The sequence below is a fragment of the Muscardinus avellanarius genome (genome assembly GCF_963383645.1).
Source record: "Muscardinus avellanarius genome assembly, chromosome: 1".
Taxonomy (NCBI): domain Eukaryota; kingdom Metazoa; phylum Chordata; class Mammalia; order Rodentia; family Gliridae; genus Muscardinus; species Muscardinus avellanarius.
The window spans coordinates 101064926-101088720 of NC_137786.1; the positions used below are offsets into that span (position 1 = coordinate 101064926).

The following is a 23795-nucleotide window of genomic DNA, read 5'->3' on the forward strand; positions in this document are numbered from 1 at the left end:
ACCCTTCATTCTTCAGAAACCAGTGTTGCTGTTCTGAAGCTGACCAGATGATGTCACTGTAGAACAAAGCAATCCATCTTCTGAGGCTCACAGGAGACTGCCTACAGTATTTTTGAGACTCTGCTATTACTACTTTGGCTATTCCTTTAAACATAAAATCAATGCTTTCTATAGTGAAAGGTGAAATGAAATGTTACTAATATATCAGCAAAACATTCAAGTCTTTCGTCTTCCAGGTTGTTATTAAGAGATTTATTAAGTATTTGACTTACGATTTATAGAAGAGACTGTATGGGGGATTAGCAGCCAGCAGCTGAGTAATAACAGATATAATCACAATCACAAGAACTGGGAGTAACTGAATAAATGCGGAATATGTTGTCTAAAAAAGAAAAGAAACATTTAGTGTGACTATTCTTTATCAACATAAAGCTTACTGAAAGCACAAATGCAAAGAAAACCCACAGGAAATACAAGTTAGCAGGGCATGGCACAGGCGGGACTGAAAAGCCAAGGCTTTTCTGGGAAGGCTGTACCTGCAGCTAAGAAGTACCAAATGGCTGTTATTCTCCCTGCTGAGGAGGCTGAAGGAGGCCTCATCACACCTGGACCGAAACCCAGGAACCTCCTGCAGTCCACTTTACCAAGACTGATGAAGCAGACATTACCAGGTAAGTCTGCGCAGCCTCTGACTCCCACAGGGTGGGGCTAGGGGACCTGTTAGTGTCATCAGCTCTCTTGCCTTGGCCACAGCTGACGGGACTGAAGGCCAGCTAACTCTAGCAGGGATAACCATGTTCTCCCTCCTTGGGAATTTGGGGCTGAGGCTTATCACCCTTCACCACTAGGCCATCATTTGAAAAAATGACACAAACTCTCAGACACTGAAAATTAGCCATTTGCAAAGGGAAGCAGAACAAGCTAGACTGCTTTAAAAAAGACAAGACAGAGGCAGAGTGGGAGGAAAACTGGAGGCAATCTGGCCCCAAAGTCATGGTGAGCAGAGCTGCCTGGGAGCCGGGCAGCACCCAATTCCTGGCTCTTGTGTGTCAGGAGGCCCAGCTATGCTCCTGGCCCTGGAGCTTCATGAGACACCCTTGGTCACTTACCTTGAAACCCCTTTTAGTTCTGAGGGTTTATTTTTATTTTTTGGCAGTACTGGAGATTGAACCTAGGGGCACTTTATCACTGAGATGTATCCCTATCTCTCTCTCTCTTTATTTCAGTATTGTGGATAGAACCCAGGGGCATTCTACCTCCAAGCTAAATCCCCAGCCCCATTTTTTATTCTATTTTGAAATAGGGTCTACACCCCAAACACTATTTTTCATTATTTGGAAACAGTCTTGCAAGGTTGATGAGAGTCTCACTACTTGCTGAGACTGTCCTTGAACCTTCAGAATCCTCCTGTTTCAGCCTCCCAAGTACTGGGGTTACAAGCGTGCGCTACCATGCCTAGAAACATATCTCAAGTTTAACTTCTAGGACTTGGCCATGCACCAAAAAGTCAGGCCCACACCACTGTGTATGAACAGAGGCCCTCCCTCCTCCCCAGCCACCTGAGGTTTAGCTGCTTCTTCTTCCTTTCGAGTCTGCGTCCTCTCATGTCGGTGTCTCCGGCGGTAATAATGAGTGTCATCTGTCACATTTGAAAACATATGAATATTTCCTGGAAAAAAAAGAAAAGACACACTTAGTAGGAGATATGACACGCACTCCTGCCTTCCCTCATTCAATGTTCTAGGTCCCAACAAGGATTTTCAAGGACAGAATATTGCTCTATTTTATCTAATTAGAAACGGAAGACAGTAGGGAAGCCAAGAGAGCCAGCTCAGATGGATGGACTGAGCCAGGAGCACACTTGTAATCCCCGCACTTGGGAGGCTGAGACAGGAGGATCGCACAGGTTTGAAGCCAGCCTCAGCTACTGAGTGAGGCTCTCAGCAACTTAGTGAGACCCTGTTTCCAAATAAAATATAAAATAGGTCTGGGAGTATAGCCCGGAGGTAGAAAGCCTCTGGATTCCACCCCCAGTACTACAAAATAAATAAATAAATAAATAGTCCTTTTAGTCAGGCGTGGTGGCTCATCTTGGGAAGCTGAGATAGGAGGATCACAGGTTTGATTACGGCCTTAGCAAAGAGTGACACTTCCATCAACCTAGAGACCTTCTTCCAAAAGAAAAATAACAAATAGGGCTAGGGATTTAGTTTGGAGGTAGAATGCCCTCCTAGTGCTACAATAAACAAACACATAAAAGTAATAACCAGTCTTTTTTGTATGTGTGGTAGTGGGGATTGAACCCGGGTGCATTCTACCTCTGAGCTACAACCCTAGTCCTATTTTATTATTTACTTTGAAACAGGGTCTCACTAAGTTGCTGATGGCCTGCTAGGCTGCTGAGGCTGGCCTTGAACCTGCGATCCTACTGTTTCAACCTCCCATGTACTAAGATTATAGGCAAGTGCCACAATGTCTGGCTCTCAATAGTCCTTTGATATTAGTGAGGGAGGGACCTCTGAAAGGCTTGAGAGAGAACATTTGGGCTGTGAATCCTACCTGGCATGTTCATGTCTGCTTCCGAGCCCAATACCAGATTGTGTTACTTTTATCTTTAGTAGCAACTTGTAAAATTCAATTTCTAGGACTGGGGGCATACCTCAGAGGCAGAGCACTTGCCTTGGAATGTGCTAAACACACACACAGGCGCGAGAGAGAGCTAGGATTAAACCTAGGGGTATTCTACCTCTGGCTACACCCCTAGTCCTATTTTATTTTTTTTATTTGGAAATAGAGTCTCACTAAGTTGCTGAGGCTGGCTTAAAATGTGTGATTCTCTTGTTTCAGTCTCCCAAGTACTGAGATTATAGGAATGCTGATAATCACGCCTAGCGAATTATTCCAATTTCTTTTTTTTTTTTTTGCAGGTCTGGGGATGGAACCCAGGGGCATTTGACCTCTGAGCTACAGCCCCTGCCCTATTTTTTATTCTTTATTTTGAAACCGGGTCTCACTGAGTTGCCGAGGACCTCACTAAGTAGCTGAGGCTGTCCGTGAACTGCGATCCTCCAGGTCTCAGCCTCCTGAATGCTGGGATTACAAGCGCGTGCCACCACGCCCGGCCAAATTATTCCAATTTCTAACTCTCTAGAGACTTCGTTCCTCTTTCCCTTCCTTCCTTCTTTCTCAGGGGCATTCTAACTCTGAGCTATACTCCCAGCCATATATTTTATTTTTTTGGTGATACTAGGGATTGAAACCAGGAGCATTCGACCTCCGACCTTTTTTTTCGACCTTTTTTTTTTTTTTTAATCTTGAAACAGGGTATCATTAGGTTGCTGAGAGTCAGACTACTTGTTGAGGCTATCCTCAAATCTGCGATCCTCTTATCTCAGCCTCCCAAGTACTAGGATTACAAGTGTATGACACCACACCTAGATTGATTGATTTTTTTTTGGGGGGGTGGTGGTACTGGGGTTCCTGGAAGCCCTTCTACCTCCGGGCTACACTCCCAGACCTATTTTTACATTTTTATTTGGAAACAGGGTCTCCTAAGCCAGCACTCGCGGCTGGCTTCGAACCTGCGTGATCCTCCTGTCTCTGCCTCCCAAGCGCGGGGATTACAAGCGTGCGCCACCACGCCCGGCTTTGATATATTTATATTTATTGCGGTACAGGGGACGGAACTCAGCAGCATTCTACCCCCAACCTACACCCCTAGCCCCATATTTTATTCTTTATTCTGAAATAGCATCTCACTGAATTGCAAAGGACCTCACTAAGTAGCTGAGGCTGTCCATGAACCACAATCCTCCCAAATGCTGGGATTACAAATGTGTGCCACCATGCCCAGCTCCTAGCTTTATTTTTAATGTGAAACAGGGTCTCACTAAATTGCTGAGGGCCTTTTTAAATTACTAAGGCTGGCTTTAAACTTGTGATTTTCTGTCTCAGCCTCCCAAGTACTGAAGATTATAGGCAGGTACCACCATGCCTGGCTTGGTACTTTTTTAAAGTTTTTGTTTTATTTTAACTTACAACATAAAATTGGATGTTCATTGGTCAATTAATTAATTATTTAGTGTGTGGTACTGGGGATTGAGCCCCAGAGAATTCTACTTCTGAGCTACTCCTCCAGCCCTACTTTATTTTTATTTTGAAACAGGGTCTTGCTAGATTGATGAGTCTTACTATTTGCTGAGACTGTTCTCCAACCTACGATCCTCTTGTCTCAGCCTCCCAAAGTACTAGGATTATAGTCATACATCGCCATACCCAGCTTATTTATTTTTGAGAGGGTCTCACTATTGCCCTGGCTAGTTTTGAACTTGTGTATTCAAGTGATCCTTCTACCTCAGCCTCCTGAGTAGCTGAGATTATAGTCATATGCCACCAGGACTGGCCCAGGGGAGATTTTTCTAACTTTTTTTTTTTGGGTGATGGAACCCAAGGGCATTCTATCTCTGAGCTATACTCCAGCCCTTTTTATTTTTTTTTGTTTTTGAAACAAGTTCTTGCTAGTCTGCTGGGAGTCTCTTCTACATTGCTGAGGCTGTTTTTGAACCTTTGATTCTTCTGTCTCATCTTCCCAAGTACTGAAATTACAGGCTTGCACCACCACACCCAGCTCTAACTTATCTTTTATAACTGCTATTTTGTAATAAAGATAACAAGCATTTTTTTTCCCTGCGGTACTGGGGATGGAACCCAGCGGTTTCTACCTTGAACTACACCCCCAGCCCTATTTTTTATTCTTTATTTTGAAACAGGGTCTCATTGAGTTGCAAAGGGCCTCACTAAGTAGCTGAGGCTAGCTGCAAACCATAATCCTCCTGTTTCAGCCTCCCAAATGCTGGGATTACAAGTGTGCGCCACCATGCCCGGCTGGCGTGTGTGTGTGTGTGTGTGTGTGTGTGTGTGTGTGTGTGCGTGTTTGTGTGTGTGTACTGGGAATTAAACCCAGGGGCATTTTCTGACTCTGTCCTACACCCCCAGCCCATTTTATTTTTTATTTTGAAACTGGATCTAAGTTTCTGATGGTCTCCCTAAGATGCTGAGGCTTGGCCTCAAACCTATGATACTCCTGCCTCCGCCTCTGAAATACAAGGGTTATAGCATGACTCACCTCATCCAACTATAACAGGACTTTGCTATTGATTGATAAAGTACTTAATATCTAATCTTCACAGCAACCTTGTGAAGTAGATATTATTATCAGTTCTATTTTTTTTGTACTTGGGGTTGAACCCAGGTACATTTTACCTTTAAACTATTTTTAAAATTGTATCAGTGACATTCTTTTATGTAAGGAATTAAGATGATAGCTGGGCATGGTGGTGCACACCTGTACTTGTAATCTCAGTACTTGGGAGGCTGAGACAGGAGGATCACAGGGTTTTCGCTAGCCTCAGCAACTGATGAGGCTCTCCACAACTTAGTGAGACTCTGTTTCAAAATAAAGAATAAAAAAATCAGGCTGGGGATGGAGCTCAGAGGTAGAATGCCCCTGGATTCAATCCCTGGTAACACAGACACAGAAACTAAGATGAGAAAAATCAAATTATTTGATTAAAATTATTCACAGCTAAACCAGGTGCAGTGGCACCTATAATTCCAGCAACTCAGAAGGCCAAGGCAGGAGGATTGAAAATTGTAGGCCAGCCTGGGCAACTTAGACCCTATTTCAAAATAAAAATAAAGCCAGATTGGTGGTACATGCATGTAATCTCAGTACTTAGGAGGCCAAGACAGGAGGATCATAGGTTTGAAGCCAGCATCAGCAACTTAGTGAGGCTCTTAGAAATTAAGGAGATCACATTTCCAAACAAGAAATAAAATAGGGCTAGGAGCTATAGCTCAGAGGCAGAAAGTCCCTGGGCTCAATTCCCAACACCACAAAAACAAAACAAACAAATAAATAAAACTGGGGACGTATGTCAGTGGTAAAACACTCCTAGGTTCAATCCCCAATATTGCCAAAACAAAAACAAAAATTATGCTTAGCTAGAGTCTGGAGACCTGCCTAAACTCCTATTCAACTAATTTAAAATTTCTGCAGTTTCTACCAACCGACTGTCCCTCTATATTCAAACCCTTAAATAGGAGCTTGCTGAGTAGCATATAACCTTGGAGCTAGATGTGGTGGCGGACGCCTATAATCCCAGTAGCTGGGAGACTGAAAAAGGAGGATCCCAGGTTCATGGCCAGACTCAGCTACTTAGTGAGGTCCTCTGCAACCTGTTTCAAAATAAAAAAATTAGCATGGGCATGGTGGTACATGCTTGTAATCCCAGCATTCAGGAGGCTGAGAGAGGCGGATCACAGTTCGAGGAGAGTCTCAACTATTTATTGAGGCCCTTTGCAACTCAATGAGACCCTGTTTCAAAATAAAGAATAAAAAATAGGACTGGGGTGTGGCTTGAAGGTAGAATCCCCCTGGGTTCCATCCCCAGGACACACACACACACACACACACACACACACACACACACAAATTAGCCGGGCGTGGTGATGCACGCTTGTAATCCCTGCACTTGGGAGGCTGAATTTGTAACTCTCCTGCCTCAGCGCTGACTTCCCAGTAGCTAGGATTACAGAATATGCCACTGCACAGGTTTGAAGCCAGCCTCAGCTACTTAGTGAGATTCTCAGCAACTTAGTAAGACCCTGTTTCCGAGCTGGGTGTGGTGGTGCACGCTTGCCATCCCAGTGCTTAGGAGGCTGAAACAGGAGGATCATGTAGGTTCGAAGCCAGCCTCAGCTACTTAGTGAGGCTCTCAGCAACTTAGTGAGACCCAGTTTCCAGATAAAGTATAAAATAAGACTGGGAGTATAGCCTGGAGGCAGAAAAGCCCCTGGGTACTACCCCAAGTACAATCAAAATAAATAAATAAATACAAATTTTAAAAATTAAAAATTAAAAGTAAGGCTGGGGTGTAGCTCAGAGGAAGAATGTCCCTGGGTTCAATCCGCAGGTACAGCAAAAATACAAAAAGAATAATAACTTTGGGATACTCACCTGTAGGGAAATGTCCTCCAAAGAAGACATTGAATAGCTCTTCTGGAGTGATGTCGGCTTCAAAGTCCCTGTAATAATGATAAGGTCTGGCCCGAGGTGCAGCAAAGGTCACCTGCTCATCTCCGTATTCATCATAGCGGAGCCTCTTGTTAGGATTGCTCAGGACCGCAAAGGCATTTCCTATTGCTACAACCAACAAGAAGCACATGAGCACAGCCTTTGCTGTGGCTGAGAGTGATCGCAGCAGCAGTGACAAGGAGCCTAGAATAAACTGAAGCTAGACGACGTCACAGGGACCAAGGAGAGGTTCTTGGGCTGAGAAGTTCCCCAGATGTTTGCCTTGGAGATTTCCCATAATCCATTTTGGTAAGCTAGAAACAACACTGGAATCAAACAAACTAAAAATTACTGCCTAAGAGAGTTCATTCCTAATCAAAAGTTCTTGAAACTGGGTGCAATGGCTACTGGGCTGAGGCAGGGTTACAAATTCAGGATCAGCCTGGGCAACTCAATGTGACCCTTTCTTGAAGATATAATAAAAAATTTTAAATAGGGCTGGAAGGCTGGGTATGGTTGAAGACGCTTGTAATCCCAGTACTTGGAGGCTGAGAGGAGGATTGCAGGTTCATGGCCAGCCTCAGCAATAGCAAGACCCTCTGCAATTTTGTGAAATCCTGTTTCAAACTAAAAAATGAAAAGGGCTAAGGATATAGCTAAAAGCTAGAACACCTCTGGGTTCAATCCCTAGTTTCAAAACAATAAGTTTGGAGGCTGGGCGTGGTAATGCACACCTGTAATCTAAGTACTTGGGAGGATGGAAGGTTTAAGGCTAGTCTCAGCAATTTAGCAAGGCCCTCAGCAACTATGTGAGACCCTGTTTCAAAATAAAATAAAATAGCTGGGCGTGGTGGTGCACGCTTATAATCCCTGCGCTTGGGAGGCTGAGACAGGAGCATTGCACGGGTTCGAAGCCAGCCTCAGCTACTTAATGAGGCTTTCAGCAACTTAGTGAGACCCTGTTTCCAAATAAAATATAAAAAAGGTCTGGGAGTATAGCCCAGAGGTAGAAAGCCTCTGGGTTCCACCCCCAGTACCACCAAAAAACAAACAAAAAACAAACCCAAAATAAAATAAAATAGGGTTGGGGGTGTAGCACAGAGACAAAGTGCCCCTAGGTTCAATCCCAATATCAAAAAATAAATAAATAATTTTTTTTTGTGGTTCTGGGGGTGGAACCCAGAGGCTTTCTACCTCCGGGCTATACTCCCAGACCCATTTTATTTGGAAACAGGGTCTCACTAAGTTGCTAAGAGCCTCACTAAATAACTGAGGCTGGCTTCGAACCTGTGCGATCCTCCTGTCTCAGCCTCCCAAGCGCAAGGATTACAAGCGTGTGCTACCACGCCCAGCTAAATTAATTAATTTTTTAAAAAGGGCTGGGGTGTGGCTCTGTGGTAGAGAGAGCACTTGCCTAGCATGTGAAAGAAAGAAAAAAAAAGAAAGGAAGGAAGGGAAGAAAGGAAAAAAAGAAGCCAAATCTTTGTTTTTATTTATTTATTTATTTTGCAGGTCTGCAGCCAGGCGTGGTGGCGCACGCTTGTAATCCCAGCGCTTGGGAGCCTGAGACAGGAGGATCATGCAGGTTCGAAGCCAGCCTCAGCTACTTAGTGAGGCTCTCAGCAACTTAGTGAGGCTCTCAGCAACTTAGTGAGACCCTGTTTCCAAATAAAATATAAAAATAGGTCTGGGAGTATAGCCCGGAGGTAGAAAGCCTCTGGGTTCCACCCCCAGTACCACCAAAAAAAAAAAAAAAAAAGTATTTTGCAGGTCTGGGGATGAAACCCAGGGGCATTCGACCTCCGTAAACCCCCTGCCCTATTTTTTATTCTTTATTTTGAAACCAGGTCTCACTGAGTTGCAGAGGGCCTCACTAAGTAGCTGAGGCTGTCTGCGAACCGTGATCCTCCAGTCTCAGTCTCCTGAATGCTGGGATTACAAGCGTGCGCCACCATGCCCAGCTCAGCTCAAATTTTTGTTTTTAAAAGAAATCAAGGTTGCTGGTCAATCCCAGTACTTGGGAGGCTGAGACATGAGGATCACAGGTTTGAGGATAGCCTCAGCAACTTAGTGAGGCTCTTAACAATCTAGTGAGACTGCTTCAAAACAAAACCATTAAAAGTGGGGTTTGAGGAGCCGGGTGTGGTGGTGCATGCTTGTAATCCCAATACTTGGGAGGCTAAGACAGGAAGATTGTAGGTTTATGGACAGCCTCAGCTATTTAGTTAGGCCCTCTGCAACTTAGTCAGACCCTGTTTCAAAATAGAGAATAAAAACATAGGGCTGGGGGGTGTAGCCCAGAGGTAGAATGCCCCTGGGTTCTATCCCCAGTACAATACACACACACACACACACACACACACTCAAAATCAGGGTTAAGTAGATAAAGGCAGGAGAAAATTATGCTGATAATTACTATTTAACAGTTGTAGCAAGGAAAAAACTCTGTTTACGGCCTTATAAAGTAAACGCAAGGAAGGCTGAAAACATTTGGTTATGACCAGCCATCATCACCAGGACACGATTAAGCATTAAATCAAAACCAGACCTTTGAAAGCATCCGTTGCTCCGGGAGCACAGTTCTTGTCAGGATGAAACTTCAGTGCAAGTTTTCTGTAAGCTTTCTTAAGCTCTTCGTCACTGGCATTTCGAGAAACTCCCAGAATTTCATAGTAATTTCTGCATTTCTTGATCCTAGAAAAAAAAAATCAGAAATAATGAATGCCTACAAAGGCTCCTTTTATACAATTAGCTGCAAAATAATTTATCAATTCCTCAATTTGTGAAACCCAAACAACTTTTTTTTTTTTTTTTTGTGTGTGTGTGTGTGGTACCAGGGCTGGAACTCAGGGGAATTCTACCTCCAAGCTATATCTCCAGCCCTAGTTTGAATTTTTTATTTTGAAACAGGGTCCTCACTAAGTTGTGGAGGGCCTCACTAAGTAATTGAGGTTGGCTGTGAACCTGTGATCCTCCTGTCTCAGCCTCCCAAGTACTGGAATTATAAGTGTGCGCCACCACACCTGGCTTCCAAACAACCTTTAAAGAAAATTAGTTTAGCCATCACAAAGCACTCAATTTGTGTAATTGAAGCTTCCCGCTGTTATCTGGAATTGGTGGCAAAGCTCAGCTTTGTGTAGTGTTTTCTAAAGTATATTAAAATAAAAAAGAAACTATTGCTACAAAAAAAATTAGTGAGTCCATTTAATGAAACATTAAAATAATCTGGGCAAGCCGGGCGTGGTGGCGCACGCTTGTAATCCCAGCATTTGGGAGGCTGAGACCAGAGGATCATGGTTTGCGGACAGCCTCAGCTACTTAGTGAAGCCCTCTGCAACTCAGTGAGACCTGGTTTCAAAATAAAGAATAAAAAATAGGGCAGGGGGTGTAGCTCAGAGGTTGAATGCCCCTGGGTTCCATCACCAGACCTGCAGGAAAAAAAAAAAAAAATCAGCTGGGTATGGTGGCACATCTTGTAACCCAGTACTTGGCAGGCTGAGACAGGAGGATCGCAGGTTCATGGCCATCCTCAGCTACTTAGTGAGGACTTCTGCAACTTAGTGAGACCTTGTTTCAAAATAAAAAATCAGAGTAGGGATGTAGCTCAGAGGTAGAATGACCCTGGGTTCAATCCCCAGCACCACAAAAAGAAAGAAAGAAAGAAAGAAAGAAAGAAAGAAAGAAAGAAAGAAAGAAAGAAAGAATATTACAGCCCTCCAACCTAGACTTTAATGCTTCTTTCTCTGTCTCTGTTTTATTTTATTTATTTTTGTGGGTCTGGGAATGGAACCCAGAGGCATTTGACCTCCGAGCTACACTCCCTGCCCTGTTTGTGGGTTTTTTTTTTTTGCAGGTCTGGGGATGGAACCCAGGGGCATTAGACCTCCAAGCTACACACCCTGCCCTATTTTTTTTATTCTTTGTTTTGAAACTGGGTCTCACTGAGTTGCAGAGGGTCTCACTAAGTAGCTGAGGCTGTCTGTGAACTGCAATCCTCCGGTCTCAGCCTCCCAAATGCTGGGATTACAAGCGTGTGCCACCACACCCGGCTTCTCTGTCTCTCTTATTTTTTTAAATTTACTTGGCACTGTGGATTAAACCCAGGGGCATTCTCTCTCTAAGCTATATCCCTAGACTATTTATTTATTTATTAGATTGAACCCAGGGCATTCTACCTCTGAGCTACACTCCCAGCCTTATTTTATTTTTATTTTATTTGTCTGGGGATGGAACCCAGGGGCACTTGATCTTCAAGCTACACCTCATCCTATTTTTTATTCTGTTATACATATATATATATATATATATATATATATATATATATATATATAATTTTTTTTTTTTTGTGGTACCGGGGTTCCTGGAAACCCTTCTACCTCTGGGCTACACTCCCAGACACCTATTTTTTGTATTTTTATTTGGAAACAGGATCTCTTAATCCAGCAAGGCTGGCTTTGAACCTGTGTGATCCTCCTATCTCCGCCTCCCAAGCACAGGGATTACAAGTGTGCGCCACCACTCCCGGCTTATTCTGTATTTTGAAACAGGGCCTCACTAAGTTGCAGAGGGCCTCACTAAGTAGCCGAGGCTGTCTGCGAACCGAGATCCTCTGGTCTCAGCCTCCCAAATGCTGGGATTACAAACATGTGCCACCACGCCCAGCCTATTTTTTTTTTTTTTTGAAATAGATCTCACTAAGTTGTGGAGCACCTAAGTGGCTGAGGCTGGGGGTGAACCTGTGATCCTCCTGTCTCAGACTTCCCAGTATTGGGATTATAGGTGCGCACCATCATGCCTGGCTCTTAATATATTTCAAAGTACTTATACATCTACTGTTTTCTTCTTTCTATATTACTTTAAATGGGTAAAAGAAGGATGCCAATCCTCAATGAAGGCTCAGGTTAAGATCTGAACTATAGCACAGCAAAGCTAGAAAGAACAACTTACTACTCTATTTGGAATTTTTTCTTTCTCATTTTCCTTATTGCTTTTTAAAACTGTGTTTATAAAAAGTTAATATATACACACAGAAGATACAGTCAACATTAAGTCAGGTGTGGTGGTGCACGCTTGTAATCCTAGTACCCAGGAGGCTAAGTCAGGAGGATCGCAGATTTGCAGCCAGCCTCAGATACTTGATGAGGCCTTCTGCAACTCAGTGAGCCCCTGTTTCAGAATAAATAATAAAATAGGGCTGGGGGTGCAGCTTGGAGATAGAATGCTCCTGGATTCCATTCCTAGTACCACACATACACAAAAAAAGAAAATATAGCCAACAGTACTAAAGTCCATATAATAAAAAAATCTTACTGCTTCCTCATTCCCACCTCAGGGACAACCACCATTAGAAGTCTGTGGCCTGGAGTGGAGGCACAGGCCTGCAATCCCAGTACTTAGAAGGGTGAGACAGGAGGACTGCAATTTTAAGGCCAACCCCAGCCCTGTTTTCGTTTTCTTAATTTGAAACAGGGCCTAAGTTGCTGAGAGCCTAAGTTGCTGAAGCTGTCCTTGAACCCGGGATCCTCCTATCTCTGCCTCTCAAGTACTGAGATGAGAGGTGTGAGCTACTATGCTTGGCTCTTTTGCTGTGTGTGTGTGTGGTGGGGGGGGGGTACTGGGGATGGAACCCAGGGACATTCTACCTCCGAGCTACACTCCCAGCCCTATTTTTTATTCTTTATTTTGAAACAGGTCTCACTAAGTTGCAGAGGGCCTAAGTAGCTGAGGTTGTCCGCAAACTGCAATCCTCTGGTCTCAGCCTCCCGAATGCTGGGATTACAAGAGTGCAAGAGTGTGCCACCACAACCGGCCACCTTCAGCCCTATTTTAATCTTTTATTTTGAAACAGGATCTCACTAACTTGCAAATGGCCTAAGTTGCTGAGCCTGGCCACGAACCTGCAATCCTCCTGTCTCTGCCTCTCAAGTACTGGGATTACAAGAGTGCCCTACCATGCCCCGCTATCTTGCTGGTTTTTAAGCTAATAATTAATTTTGGAAACTGATCCATAACATTAGAGATGTGAAGAAGTATAGAGTAAGAGTTTAGACTAGATAACAGTTTAGACTAGAATGGGAATTCTGCACTTTTTGATCTCATAATTGTGTGTGTGCGTGCATGTGTGTGTTATAGGGGATTGAACTTAAGAGTGGTCTACCTCCAAGCTATACCCTAGCCTCTTCTGTGTGTGGGGGCTGGGGGGGCAGGGTCTCCCTAGGTTGCTGAGAGTCCCGCTATGTTGCTGAGGCTTGAAATCCTCCTGTCTCAGCCTCTAAAGTACTGGGATTATAGGCATGTGCCACCACATCTGGTTTCAGAAATCTTTTTGTGTATGTGTGTGTGTGGTACTGGACATGGAACCCAGGAGCATTCTACTTCCGAGCTACACCCCTAGCCCTATTTTTTAGTATTTTTATTTTTTAAATAGGGTCTCACTGAGTTGTGAAGTGCCCTGCTAAGTACCTGAGGCTGTCTGTGAACCATGATCCTCTGGTCTCAGCTTCCCAAATGCTGGGATTACAAGTGTGCGCCACCACACCCGGCTCATAAATCTTTTATACTCGTAAAAATTAATAAAAATCCTGAAAGAGCTTTTGTTTTAGCAGTTATATCTACCAATATTTAATATAATAAAAAATTAAAAACAGTGATGTCAGGCGCAATGGTGCACGACTATAATCATGCTATTCAGGCAACTGAGGCAGGAGGATTGCAAGTTCAAGGCCAGCCTGGGCAATCATCAAGACCTTGTCCCAAAAGTGCCTCAAAATTTTTCATTTTGGAGAAAATAAGCTGGGTATGGTGGTGCATGCTTGTAATCCCGTTACTTGAAGGCTGAGACAGGAGGATCACAGTTTGTGGCCAGCCTCAGCTACTTAATGAAGTCCTCCACAACTTAGTGAGACTCTATTTAAAAAAAAAAAATTAGGCTGGGGATGAAGCTTTGTAGGTAGAATGTCCCTGGGTTCAATCCCAAGTACAGCAAAAAGATAGATATATAGATGATAGATAGATAGATAGATAGATAGATAGATAGATAGATAGATAGGATGGAGATACAGCTCAGTGGTAAAGGACACCTGGTTTCAATCCCCAATACAAAAAAAAAAAAAAAAATTAAAAAACAAGCTGAATGTGGTGAAGCACTCCCATAACCCAGTACTTGGAAGTCTGAGACAAGAGGCTAGCAGGTTGAAGGCCAACCTCAGCAATTTAGTAAGACCCCATTTCCAAATAAAATGTAAACACGGCTGGAGGTATAGCTCAGAAGTAGAATGCTCCTGGTTTCAATCTCCAGTAAAAAAAAAAAAAAAATAGAAATAAAAAACGAAAAAGAAAAGCCGGGCATAGCTCAGCAAGTTGTGAGACCTTATCAGCCTAGTGAGACCTTATTTCAAAATTGAAATACTTTCAAAATAAAAATAAAGAGAGTGGGGCATGGTGGTGCACACTTGTGATCTTACTTTGGGAGGCTGAGACAGGGAGATCTCAAGTTCATGAGCATCTTCAGCAATTTACTGAGACCCTCTGCAACTTAGTGAGACCCTATTTCAAAATAAAAAATAAAAGCCAGGCTTGGTCGTGTATGCCCAAATCCCAGTATTTGGGAGGCCGAAACAGAAAGATCGCAACTTGAAGTCAACTTCAGCAACTCAGCAAGGATCACAGGAACTTAGTGAAACTCTGTTTCCAAATAAAAAAGAAAAATAGGGCTTGAGGGTAAGTAGCATGCCCCTGAGGGTAAGTAGCATGCCCCTGAGTTCAACCCTCAGTACCACAAAAACACAAAACAAAACAAAAAAACCAAAAAAACCCAGCATCTTAGCGAGGCCTTCCAAACTTAATGAGACTCTGTTTCCAAATAAGAAATAAAACCTGCCGGGAGTGGTGGTGCACGCTTGTAATCCCCGCGCTTGGGAGGCGGAGACAGGAGGATCGCACAGGTTCGAAGCCAGCCATGCTGGCTTAAGAGACCCTGTTTCCAAATTTAAAAAGTATAAAAATAGGTCTGGGAGTGTAGCCCAGAGGTAGAAGGGCTTCCAGGAACCCCAGTACCACCAAAAAAAAAAAAAAAAAGAAAGAAAGAAAGAAAACCTGGTTGGGGGTATAACTTGGAGGTAGAATGCCTCTGGGTTCAATCCCCAGTACCAAAAATAAATAAAATAAAATAAAATAAAATAGGACTAGGGATATGGCTCTGAAGTACAATGCCCCAGGGCTCAATCCCCAGTATCAAACACACACACACACACACACACACACACACACACACACACACACAGAGAGAAAAACAGAGCAATGATGTGATTATGCCATGTAGGCTTTCAAAAACTTCACTCTTGAGTCAACCGTGGTGGCGCATGCCTCTAATCCGGGAATTTAGAAGGCTGAGCCAGGAAGATGACAGGTTCAAGAGTAGCCTCAGCATTTTAGACTCTCAGTGACCTAGCAAGACCCTGTGTCAAAATAAAAAGGGCTGGGAGTGTAACTTGGAGGTGGAATGCCCCAGGGTTTAATCTCCAATACTCCCCCACCAAAAAAAGAAAAAAAGAATTATCATTATATAGGGTTAGCCAGGCCTGGTGGCACACACTTGTAATCCCAGTACTTGAGAGGCTGAGACAAGAGAATCTACTTAGTGAGGTCCTTTGCAATTCAGTGAGATACTGTTTCAAAATAAAGACTAAAAAGCCAGGTGTGGTGGCACACACTTGTAATCCCAGTACTTGAGAGGCTTTTCTGACTTTTTAATTATAGCCATCTTAGTGGGTATGAAGTTGTACGGTACCTCATTATAGTTATGTGTGTGTGTGTCTGTCTGTTTGTGTTCAGTACTGTAGACTGAGCCCAGGAGCTTTTTACCTCTGAGCTACATCCCTACCCCTATTTATTTATTTATTTATTTATTTATTTATTTATTTATTTATTGGACTGAACCCAGGGGTATCCTACCTCCAAGATACAACCTCAGCCCTATCTTATTTTTTACAGTACTGGGAATTGAATCCAGGGGCATTCTACCTCCAAGTTATACCTCTAGCCCTAGTTTTAATTTTTTATTTTGAAAAAGGGTCTTACTAAATTGCAAAGGACCTCACTAAGTAGATTCTCCTGTCTCAGCCTCCCAAGTACTGGGATTACAAGTGTGCACCACCACACCCAGCTTCATTTATTTATTTATTTATTGAAGCATTGGGGATTGAACCCAGAGGCATTCTACCTCTTGGCTACATCCTCAGCCCTACTTTTTTTTTCTTTTTTCTTTTTGAGGTACTAGAGATTGAATCTAGGGGCACTCTACCTCTGAGCTACACCCCCAGCCCAATTTTTTTATTCTTTATTTTGAAACAGGGTCTCATAAGTTGCAGAGGGCCTCACTAAGTAGCTGAGGCTGGCTGCAAACCTGTGATCCTCCTGTCTCAGCCTCCCAAGTACTGGGATTGCAAGCGTGCGCCACCATGCCCAGCTCTCCTTGCCTTTCTTGGAGCTGAAGCAGGTGGGAGACAGAGACTGGAGGATCATAGGCTCTAGATAGCTTGGGAAATTTAGTAAGACCTATTTCAAAATAAAAGATAAGGCTAGGCGTGGTAGTGCACACCTATGATCCCAGTACTTGGGAGGCTGAGATAGGAGGATCCCAGGTTCAAGTACAGCCTCAGCAAATAGTGAGATTGTCATCAAACTAGTGAGACCCAAAATAAAAATAAAATAGGGCTAGGGTGTAGCTCAAAGGTAGAGTGCCCCTGGGTTCAATCTCCATTATCACTAAATAAATAAATAAATAAATAATAAATAAATAAAGGGTTAAAGGTATAGCTCAGAGCTAGAATGCCCTTGGATCCAATTTCTATGACCACACACACACTGATAGCTCATATTTTATCCTACTACTCTACTTTTATCCAGTCTTCTTCCTGAGGTCAAGTTTATTTTCTTTACAAGTAAAACTACTGTTTCAATAATAATAATGATGACAATGATGATGATATAGTACATCCTCTGGGTGCAGCATCTGTCCAAGCGCTTCACACAAAACTGCTTTTATTCCCACCATATGCTTACCTTTGTACCCCAAGCAGCTGTTCCTCGGTGTAAGTGGAGCTCCCCTCACCCTGCCGGGTCTGACTCCGCTCATTCTCACACTTCTTTTCCTTTTGTGCCTTCATGCAGTTACAGCAACCACAGGGGCCATGACTCTCAGGAGGTCTGTCTTCTGGGTATTTGTTTCTTCTAACTGCGTCAATGTAAGCTGCAAAGCAACAGCCCTTCTGATAGGCCTCCACCTGACCCTGCAAATTAACTTTGCTATCTGCCTTGACTCTCTGGAAGGCTGCTTGAAGGAATGAACAGGTATTAAGAATAGGCTTAGGCTGGGCGTGGTGGCGCATGCTTGCAGTCCCCGCGCTTGGGAGGCAGAGACAGGAGGATAGCGCAGGTTCGAAGCCAGCCTTGCTGGCTTAAGAGACCCTGTTTCCAAATAAAAATATAAAAAAATAGGTGTCTGAGAGTGTAGCATGGAGGTAGAAGGGTTTCCAGGAACTCTAGTACCACCACCAAAAAAAAAAAAAAAATAGGCTTAGGACATCATGGTGTGTGTGTGTGTGTGTGTGTGTGTGTGTGTGTGTGTGTGTGTGTTACTAGGAATTGAACCCAAGACTTTGTGCATGCTAGGCAAGCATTCTACCATTGAGCTTGCCAAGCATGCACAGCTGAATAAACATCTGAAAAAAACTATTATGTAAAATATAAGAAGCACCCAAGAAAAACTTATAAATGCTAGAAACATGGAGCACAGTAAATCCATCCTACTTACTGTACTCACAGCAAATAATCTCGACTTAGAGACAGAAAAGGACCTGCAGTGACATCTTCCCAAAACCCCACCTTTAGTGTGCAGCATGGGGAAAGTGTCTTTGTGTTCCATGGTCAGAAGTGACAGTGCTCATAAAATAATACTTTTTGTTGCAATGCCTCCTACTTCTAAGACTTAAAAGGGAAAGGTATACAGTTCTTTTAAACTAACATTTATAGAATGAACATATACCAAGACACTTGTCTGGATAGATCAGAAGGATGCTAAGACTTGCTCCTAACCACAAAGAGATTACAGCTTAATAGGGGAGGATTCAATAAATCAGCCTGCAGAATGTAAAGAGGGTTACATGCAATCCAGTCAAGGAGGGCAAATGATGCATGCCTTACCTGGAGAATCTGGGAAAGACTTTAAAAACATCTTTCGCAAGCTTAACATCTCTCAGTGTCTACCCACTGCTCCTTGGCACTCTTCCTATATCAGCCTAGCTAACTCCAACGCATCCTTCATATTATCGTATGTAACACTTTCTCCATGAAGCCTCCTGCTGGGTGCCTTGTCAGTGTGCTCCCTGGACCCCAACCTTGCTGTGTTAGTACAGGACTTGCTGGCCCTGTTTTGTAATTAGCTGATAACCCATCAAACTCTCTGTGGACTGACAGTTCTGTGGGCTCATGTCTGTCTAATCTCTGCTGCAGGTTTAACATAAGAGGGGCACTAAAAGGTATTGGATCAATGCTTTCTGCCTGACTATAGGATGGAAATCGGTCCTGATGCGGACCGAGGGGCCAGATCAAACCCGGACTGAGCGTCACGCGGCCCAGTTCGGTGGAGTTACAGATACCGGCTGGGTAAGCAATCCGCGGGAGGCTGCAGCACCCGCGGGCCCCCAGCTGCCCCGCGTAGGAGGGGCCGGGCGGCCAGCCAGGGCGGGGCGGGCCGGGGCGGGGCCGGGGTGACAAATGGTCGCGCTCCAGCTGGAGCCGCCGTCGGGGTTTCCAGATGCTGGCCTCTGCCGGGGCGGTCCTCCACCACACCGAAGCCTGCACGGGCTCAGCATCTTCACAGGCCTGCACCCTTCGCCTCGGGCGCAGGAGCTCAGCCCTTCTCAGGCTCCTTCAGGAGCCGGGTCCCGATCCTCCGGACGCTGCCTTACCCCACCCTGCGGCCAGGATCCGTACCTTGGGTCCATCGCTCGCCGCTGCCCAGAGTGGCCGCCATATCTGTTGCGGTCAGCAGTCAGCCGCGCGTCCTCGGCGCCCCAGGCTGAAAGAGAAGGGGCGCGGCGCGCGGAGCACGCCGGTCATTGTAGTTGAGGCTGCGGGGCTGCGGCCGGACTACAGCTCCCAGCAGGCCGCGCGGCCGGGAGGGCTCCGCCCCCGGGCTGCGGTTGCCACTCCTCCAGTGCAGCGAGCCGGCAGGACCCTGGGGCCTGGAGGGGTGCCCGTGCTGCTCTGCCACAAAGGGCTGCGCACGTTCCAGGCTAGAGGGTGACAGTGTGACCCGGAGAGGGTTTCACCTAGAGTTTCAACCTAGAGGGTGACAATTTGACAGTTTCTCCTCAGGGTTGTCCTTTTAAATACACACCAATGCCTGTCCTGTGCGAAATCTGTGATAGGCCCCAGAGATTCAGAAATGGTTTTGGGGATTCCGAATCCAGCTCTGAGAAGCTTAGGAGCCACAAAGTTAGAAAAATGAGGTAGAAGCGGGCGTGGTGGCACACGCCTGTAATTTCAGTACAGAATTTATCTACTGTAATTTCAGTACAGAAGGATCACAGGTTCGAATACAGCACACAGTCATTTAGCAAGATTCTGTTGCAAAGTTAGAACATAAAGTAGGTCTAGGGGTGTCGCTCAGAGGTAGAACGCCTTTGGGTTCAATCTCCAGCACGAAGGAAGGAAAAAGAAAGGAAGGGAGAAGAGAGAGGGAAAAAGAGAAAGAAGAGAGGAGAAAAGAAAGAAAAAAAGAGGCCGGGCGTGGTGGCGCACGCTTGTAATCCCCGCGCTTGGCAGGCAGAGACAGGAGGATCGCGCAGGTTCTAAGCCAGCCGCGCGGGCTGGCTTTGGAGACCCTGTTTCCAAATAAAAATGTAAAAATAGGTCTGGGAGTGTAGCCCTGAGGTAGAAGGGCTTCCAAGAACCCCAGTACCAAAAAAAAAAAAAAGAAAGAAAGAAAGGTAGGTAAGGTAGAGCCATGTGCTGTGTTGCATGCCTCTGGTCCCAGTTACTCTGGAGGCTGAGGGGGGAAGATCCCTTGAATCCAGGAACTGGAGACTAGCAAGACGTAGCAAGACGACTGTATTAAAAAAAAAAAAAAAAAAAAAAAAAAAAAAAGCCGGGCGTGGTGACACACGCTTGTAATCCCCGCGCTTGGGAGGCTGAGACAGGAGGATCACACAGGTTTGAAGCCAGCCTCAGCTACTTAGTGAGGCTCTCAGCAACTTAGACCCTGTTTCCAAATAAAGTATAAAATAGGTTTGGGAGTGTAGCCTGGAAATAGAAAAACTCCAGGGTTCCACCCCCAGTAACACACACACACACACACCCCTCTTTTAGGGTTAGAGGGAAGTCTGGTTATGCCTCTCCAGCCCAGCTGCTCAGGCATAGGAGGAACCACCAGGAGTGAGAGGTAAAGAAAAAAGAAAAAGGAGATAGGTTTCCATTTCCATGATCTATACTGTTCTGTTCCATGACTCTTCTACCACTTTTCTGTTTCATCCCAGTCATTTCCTTTGCCCATCCCTTTTCTTTTTCTTTTTTATATTTGTTATGGTACTGCATCCAGGGGCATTCTACCTCTGAGCTACACCTCCATCTCCCCCACACACACCTTTTTTTCCTTATTTTGAAACAGGTCTTACTAAGTTGCTGAGACTGGCTGCGAACCTGCGATCCTTCTGTCTCAGCCTCCCAAGTACTGGGATTACAAGTGTGTACCACCATGCCTGGCCATTTCTTTCTTTTCTGTAGGACCAGAACTAAGAAGTTAGTGAAAAGAAAATGAAAAACTATTTCTATGTCTGCCCCATTTTGTAAGGAGTCTAGCAAAGAATAAAAGCAACTCATTGACCCCATTCCCAGGTGAATGGCTATGGTGGCTTCATTCCCTGACTCATGCATGCAGGAAGATGTGGGTGGTTGTGATTGCCAATGATTAGGTTTACACAAGGGCAAAAATGATTATGCTCATCTTCAAACAAAAAATTACCTGAAGCCGGCCGTGGTGGCGCATGCATGTAATCCCAGCACTTGGGAGGCTGAGACAGGAGGATCGTGCAGGTTCAAAGCCTGCCTCAGCTATTTAGTGAGACCCTGTTTCCAAATAAAATATAAAATAGGTCTGGAAGTGTAGCCTGGAGGTAGAAGGCCCCTAGATTTCATCCTCAGCAACACACACACACACACACACACACACACACACACACACACACAAAATTACCTGAAAAAAGTTACTCAGAACTAGAATTTACTCAGATCTTACCCCAAATGACAAGGTCAATTATGATATCAATCAGTAGAAACTTAGGCTGTTGAGGGAATGGGGTGGCTGTGGGGATGTATAGCTCTGGACACAAAGCCCAGAAGGCATGCAGTTCTCTTTCTTGCAGTAAGAGCCCTGCTATTAGTGAGGTCATTTTCACTTGGCCTTTCCATGGGAAAAGCACTGGTCTAGAAGTTAGATATGGGTTATAGTTGGGGTTTTGCCAGAAATCATTGTGTGACTTTGACCAACTCCCTTCTTCTTTGACCCAAGTCTTCTCACCTATAAGATGACAAAGTTCGATTGGTAGTGTTATTTTTTTTTTTTTCAGTGCTGGGTATTTAACCCAGGGCCTCATATTATAATCTAGGTAAGCTCTGTACCACTAAGCTATATCCCTGGGCTCCCCAGGTGCTGGGGATTCAACCCAGCAGTGCTCTACCTCTGAACCATACTCCCAGTCTTATTTTATTTTTTTATTTGGAAACAGGGTTTTGCTAAGTAGCTGAGTGCCTCACTAAGTTCCTGAGGCTGGCTTTGAACTTGCAATCCTCCTGTCTCAGCTCCCAAATACTGGAATTACAGGTGTACACCACTGTGCCTAGCTCCCAGCCCTTTATTTTCATTTTTATTTTTTTAGGTACTGGGGATGGAACCCAGGAGCATTCTACCTCTGAGCTACACCCCCAGCCCTATTTTAGTCTTTATTTTGAGATAAGGTCTCATTAAGTTGTGGAGGGCCTCATTAAGTAGCTAAGGCTGGCAACAAGCCTGTAATCCTCCTGTCTCAGCCTCTCAAGTACTGGGATTACAAGTGTACACCACCATGCCCAACATCTTGTGTGTGTGTGGGGGGGGTACTGGGGATGGAACCCAGTGGCATTCTACCTCCAAGCTACACCTCCAGCCCTATTTTTAATTCTTTATTTTGAAACAGGGTCTCACTGAGTCGCAAAGGGCCTCACTAAGTAGCTGAGGCTGCCTGTAAACCGTGATCCTCCTGTCTCAGCCTCCCGAATGCTGGGGTTACAAGCATGTGCCACCACACCTGGCCTTTTTTTTCTTTTTCATTATTTTGAGATAGGATCTTAGTAATTTTCTCAGGCTGGTCTCAGCCCTGATATCCTCCTACCCCAGCCTCCTAAGTAGCTGGGGTTACAAGTGTGTGCCACTGTGCACAACTGAGATACCATTTTGGGGATTTTGACATTGCAAAGTAGAGGTGGTATGAACTGGATATGTGATCTGGCCCTGGATATGTCTAACTAGATCCCCATGCTCATATATGTGGCAATCCTTACTGCAAGTATGACAGGATGCATAACAATACCAAAAAGGACTGCGAGCTGCTTTTCCCTGCACTGTAGTCTCTGCATCCAGCTGCCAAAGCTGGTGATCTTCCCCCTCTTTCCAAAAGAGCAGAGGACAGCAAAAGTGAACCAGTATGAGGGTTGTCTATCATAATCAGATAGATTGTTATACTCTTAAATTTGAGAGGCAAGGGAGGTAACAAAACCATGGGATGTCTCAAAGGCCCAGCTCTGGGGCTGTGAACCTAAGACTAACCCATTTATTCCAGGCAGCAGTGTGATTAGAAAAGAGTAGATCCTAGCCAGGATTACATACTTGTAATCCCAGTACTTGAGAGACTGAGACAGGAAGATTGCAGGTTTGAGGACAGCGTCAGCAAGTATTGAGAATTTCATTAACCTAGTGAGACCCTGTTTCAAAAAAAAAAAAGGGCGGGGGAGCCTGGGTATGTAGCTTGTAGGAAGAAGTTACTGGGCTCAACCCCCAGTGCTCTCCCGGACACATACAAAAAGACTAAATCCTGAAGGAGCTACTCGTGGTCTGTGGCTGAGGGACCTTTCATCAGATGTTGTACATAATAGGGAAGTTTTTCTGGTTTGGGGAGGGTAGACAGCCTGCTCCAGGACATGGTCAGCTGGGGTGGGGTGCTCCTTGTAGCCCAAGAGCACAGGGCTCAGGTCTGCAGGTACGCAGAGATGTTTGAGAGTCGGGAAGCCAGAAGCTGACAGGAGGGGCTGGATTGAGAAGGAATGCCATGAATTATTAGAAGCAGAGTTCAGGTTGGCTGGGCAAGGTTGGGCATGGTCGTACATTTTCATAATCTTATTTATGTATGTAGCCAAGGCAGGAGGATTGTCTGAAGCCAGCCTGGGCAACTTAACAAGACCCTGCCTCAAAATAAAAAAAAAAATAAAAGGACTGAGATGTAGCTCAGTGGTAGAGCACTTGCCTAGCATGCACAAGGTTCTGGTTTTAATCTCCAGTTCTGGGGGAAAAAAAAAAAAAGGCATCCATTAAACCCAGGAAAGAGCCTGGCATGGTGGCGCACGCTTGTAATCCCAGCATTCGGAAGGCTGAGACCGGAGGATCGCAGTTCATGGACAGCCTCAGCTA

General features: G+C 44.7%; 1 protein-coding gene across 1 annotated transcript in view; it reads right to left on the bottom strand.

Annotated features, from left to right (window-relative positions):
* DNAJC18 (DnaJ heat shock protein family (Hsp40) member C18) overlaps positions 1–19109 on the bottom strand; it is a gene marked incomplete at both ends in the record, with an annotated part of 30845 nt that extends 11736 nt beyond the window's left edge. The window contains 6 exons of the mRNA XM_080714807.1: positions 273–382; positions 1560–1669; positions 7019–7204; positions 9624–9769; positions 17138–17324; positions 19070–19109. Coding sequence (XP_080570933.1) covers positions 273–382; positions 1560–1669; positions 7019–7204; positions 9624–9769; positions 17138–17324; positions 19070–19109 — 779 coding nt within the window. The remainder of the gene's footprint in view (positions 1–272; positions 383–1559; positions 1670–7018; positions 7205–9623; positions 9770–17137; positions 17325–19069) is intronic.
* Between the last annotated feature and the right edge of the window lie 4686 nt (positions 19110–23795).